The sequence below is a fragment of the Cetorhinus maximus genome, chromosome 20 (assembly GCF_964194155.1).
Source record: "Cetorhinus maximus chromosome 20, sCetMax3.hap1.1, whole genome shotgun sequence".
Classification (NCBI taxonomy): Eukaryota; Metazoa; Chordata; class Chondrichthyes; order Lamniformes; family Cetorhinidae; genus Cetorhinus; species Cetorhinus maximus.
In genome coordinates this window covers 6,164,026-6,168,497 of record NC_135898.1, presented here as the reverse complement: position 1 = coordinate 6,168,497, position 4,472 = coordinate 6,164,026, and the positions used below count along the sequence as shown (strand labels likewise).

Sequence of the window (4,472 nt, the reverse complement as noted above, 5' to 3'; positions counted from 1 at the left end):
GCAGCACTGGCCATTGCCAACCAGCAGCACTGTCCAATGCCAACCAGCAGTGCTGACCATTGCCAACCAGCAGCATTGACCATTGTCAATCAGCAGCGCTGACCAATGCCTACCAGCAGCACTGACCATTGCCAACCTGCAGTGCTGACCAGTGCCAGCTGTAATGCTATGGTGGCTGGGAGTCTCACTAGTGAGAAGATGCATCCATAAGGCTCGTGTACAATGAGACCCAGGAGTCCCAACCTTTTGAGAGGTTGAGAGTGAACAGGGAGCTATTTAGACACCGGATACCAGATCAAGGAAATACATCCTTGAATAAACGATTGCACAGGCTAATCGTGCTGTCATCACCCGTGGGTCAGTTTCATTACCTATAAAGTGGGACTGTGCACTGTGCCACATCCCAAGTCTGTCAAAGGCACTTATTCCATTTCAGGCCTTCTTTTTAGGTAAAACATATCATTTGTGTTTTGAAACTAGATGGTTGCTGTTCAATCATTGAGATTTCAGGGGTGAAGATGCGATGAGATGAGGGACAGGGCTGTCTTGTTGTGATCAGGCCTGTGGGTGGAACAGAGAGAGAGAGGGGGGGTGGGGGGGGAGGAGAGAGAGAAAGCAACTTCGCACTCTCTCCCAGCTGACTGGCAATTGGAGAATGTGCCGTCAGACTCATTGTCAAAGGGCTCGCCCTGGCTGCCATCTGCTCATATCCCAATGAGTGAATAAAAACAGCTTTCTAACATTACAGCAGGAAATCAAAATGGCTCTGCAAAGCAGGAGAGAGAGAGAGAGAGCTGGGGGGGGTGGGGAGGAGGGGGTGATGAAGTGTGAATCAAAGAAAACACTAATTCTTACTTTCAAATCAGGAAATGGATTTTTAAATTTTTTTTTTTCCTACTTTACAATTTTAAACGAGAGAGTGCCCAGAAGTAACCATTACGTCGCTGCTTTTTAAGGATGTGGTTCCGACCAGACAGTATTTTCCACTCCAGGGACGGAACGACACACACACACACACACACACACACAGAGGCCGGAAAAAGTGCCAAATTTGGACGGGGAGTGCCGTGACGTAGGCTGCCATTGCCCTAATATGGAGTTCCACTCTGCCCGAAAATGACAAAAGCCGATTCAAGTGCAAACACACACTCTGGGCGGCTGCTCCAACTGCAGAGTGCAGGGCGATTTCCGCTGTGCTCAGGGGTGCAAAACAATGAAAAATGTCACCCACCCTTTATATTTTTAATTTCATCCCCCCCCCGGGGCTGTGAGATCTCAGTGCTGCTGTTTGACAATGAGCAAGGTTTGCTTTGCCTCTCTCACTTCATTGCAAGCCCCAATCTTCCATGAAGTGCGTTTCCACCTTCGACGTCACCGAATCTAACTCTTTGTATGTCCATGTAAGGGCATCTACGTCACGGTGCTTTCCTTTTCTCACTATATATACTGAGGGGACCATAATTCTTCAGCAGTTCAATATTGCATTGCAAGCTTTCAACAGAGAAACACCAAGAGAGACAACAGGAGAGAAATACATGATTTTGTTTTCCTTCATATTTAACTCAGTGACTCCACCTCATCCTGGCTTGGAAGCCTTTCCGTTGCCTGGCGGATTCTCTTCCTTTTTTTTTCTCTTTTTCCAAAAAAAAAACCCCAGAGAGGAGCAAAAGGAAATCTATATCTAATCGATGTGATCTGGGACTGTTATTCGTTGGTTGGAAGAGGATCCCCCCCCCGCTGTTTGTGCTCTGATATGACAGGGAAGATTGCAGAGAACATCCCGGTGACAATGAGCAGTTTGTTAAACCACCTGCAGGATACTGTCTACCCCGAGGATGAGATTGTTTCGGCAGTACCAACATCCATGAACATTTTTAACTCCGATTCCGGCAGCGCGTACGGTCAAATGGGCGGAGGTAAGACACCTTAATAATGTCAAGTAATACTGATCTAACGTATTGAACATTCACTGTACCAAGGTGTGGGTGTTGAATTGGGTGGTTGGCGGGGGAGGGGGTTCAGATATACAATTGAGATGTATGCAGGTTATATACAGCAATGCTCGGTTCAGCCGAAGTGATCCCAATGTATGTTCTCCACTCTCTGCTCCCTGGCATTATCTACAGTTCCATTCGTGATTAAGAGTTGTACAATCTGGAATAATTCCGCGTATTCCTTCTCACTGCTGCATGGAGTTGGGTTCAATGTGAGATTTGCATTGCAGGAGCTTTAACATTGTCGCGCTTTGTATTCTCGACAACATTTCTGCAGTCAATCTGTGCGTTAAGGTAGCCGGCAATAACAGAAATCATTAAGGGGGCTGTGAAATAAATTGGCGAGCTGCTTCCATAGGGCTGCGTTTAAATAATTTCAGTGATGATTCTGCAGCATACTAACGATAAATTGTAATATAGTTCTCGAATATTATGGAGTCCCCGTGCATGGGACTGAAGTAATGGATTATAAAGTATCCTCTACAATCCGACTGTGGAACTTTCTGGCAATAACGATCCATAGAAATACATATTTCTCACTGTACAAGAATAACACTTGAAGTCCTGTAATGTAGGATACCGACGCCTAAATTTCAGCTGTTCACCAAGATGTCATGTGGCTGCCGCTGCTCAATGTGTAACAGTGAAGTTGCAGATTAAATAAAACGCAGGCATTTTACACATTGACATATTTACACATTATTGCATTACCATCACTTGGGGTGGTGGGTGGATTGCTGGGGGATGGGGGCAGGAGCACGAACGCGCTGTGACTTTAGTGTGGTGGCATCTCATGTTGGTGTGTTTGGTTCGGCTTTTATTGCGGTTCACCAGCAGTTATTACAACATTACAAACTGCCGCCAACATTTGATCAAACATTGAAATAGCCTGCAATTGCTCAGCGCCAACTTCAATCGTGTGTTTCTGTTTTAAGGGTAAGGGGTGTATATCGGGAAGGCTCTCTGTATTAAAGACAATTTGTATCTGAAGAAGTGAATATTTGTCTCTCTAAACGAATGCAGTTCCCAGTCCCGATAGACTAATGGTGACCCTTCTTCTTTGCCCCCTGCTCAGATGGACTGATGGACGTTGGGATGGACAAAGGCAATCAGGAGCTGTCCTATCCACACACTTTCCAGCACTCAAGTCGGAGTCAAACTCTCACATACTTGGGCAAATTTGCTTTCGATTCGCCTCCTGGGCCACTTGGAGGCTCGAATTGGTGTCCAGAAAACATCATCAACTTGGCGGGCATCTTCGGAGTCTCTCACTCCCCCTCAACGACCACCCAGACATCAACCGCCTGCACCATGGTGCAGAACCAGGGCGAGATGGAGCCGCTCTACCAGGGACCAGCATCATATCCACAGTGCAGTGAAATGTACCAGGAACAGGTCTATCACAACCCACCTACTAGCACTACAAACCCCTACTCCAACCAGGATTATCACTCCAAATCCAGCCAGGAGAGTAACATCTTTTCGGTCATCCCGGATTACAACCTGTTCCATCACCAGAACGACCTGGCTTCAATTACAGAACACAAACATTTCACCTCTTCTGTCGACCCCATTCGGATCCCTCCGCCCCTCACCCCGCTGACCACCATCAAAGCCTACACAGACTCCAAACAGATGCCCACCAACTTCAGCCCCCACCCGCAGCCGCTCACCCTCAAACCCATCCGGCCAAGGAAGTATCCGAACCGGCCCAGCAAGACCCCGGTCCACGAGCGACCCCACGCCTGCCCGGCGGAGGGCTGCGACCGCAGGTTCTCCAGGTCAGATGAGCTGACCCGACACCTGAGGATCCACACGGGGCACAAGCCCTTCCAGTGCCGGATCTGCATGAGGAGCTTCAGCCGGAGTGACCACCTGACCACTCACATCAGGACCCACACTGGAGAGAAACCCTTCTCCTGTGACTTCTGTGGGCGCAAGTTTGCTCGGAGCGATGAGCGCAAGAGACACGCCAAGATCCACCTCAAACAGAAGGAGAAAAAGCTGGAAAAGAACCCAGCCCTCTCGAATCCAACTAATCCCAGCACCCCGGTGACTACCTGTGCTTAAACTCCATTCTCTCCATGTGCACAACGATGAGAGGTTAAATTGTACTAAATCAGCTTCAGCACCAGGCCATGTACAACAGCCGCAGAGTGCGTCCTTCAGTGCAGTGGATTTTTTGCACCTTTTATTCCGGGGCCCGAGGTCACTGCTCACCCTCTTGTGCCCGCTTTTTCCTGGCGGCGCAACGCGAATCTGGATTTGCAGCCCAATTGACGCAGGGGGGCCCCCCAGGCAGGATGGAAGCATTCCGTGAAGCTGCACTCAGCTCTGGCGGACTTTGCCTCTGTGCAAATTTTAGACGAGTGTGCGTGTATGTGTATGTGTGTGTGTGTGTGTGTGTTCCAGGCGCAACGCCTTCCGTCAAAACGCTTAGCGGAATTTCGGCGCAACTCGCGCCACCATGGTCGGCGG

At 48.8% G+C, this 4,472-nt stretch overlaps 1 protein-coding gene across 1 annotated transcript; it reads left to right on the top strand.

Moving 5' to 3' along the window:
• The first annotated feature begins 1,651 nt into the window (after positions 1-1,651).
• Positions 1,652-4,250, top strand: egr3 (early growth response 3). The gene is made up of 2 exons (XM_078565407.1): positions 1,652-1,916; positions 3,070-4,250. Exons 1-2 carry the CDS (start codon positions 1,754-1,756, stop codon positions 4,062-4,064), a joined length of 1,158 nt encoding a protein of 385 aa, XP_078421533.1. The 5' UTR covers positions 1,652-1,753; the 3' UTR covers positions 4,065-4,250.
• Positions 4,251-4,472: the final 222 nt, after the last annotated feature.

Excerpts from the sequence above, each read along its gene's own strand:
- egr3 (XM_078565407.1), top strand. The coding sequence starts at position 1,754 with ATGACAGGGAAGATTGCAGAGAACATCCCGGTGACAATGAGCAGTTTG. Across the intron at positions 1,917-3,069 it reads GTACGGTCAAATGGGCGGAG|ATGGACTGATGGACGTTGGG; the intron begins GTAAGACACCTT and ends CCCCCTGCTCAG.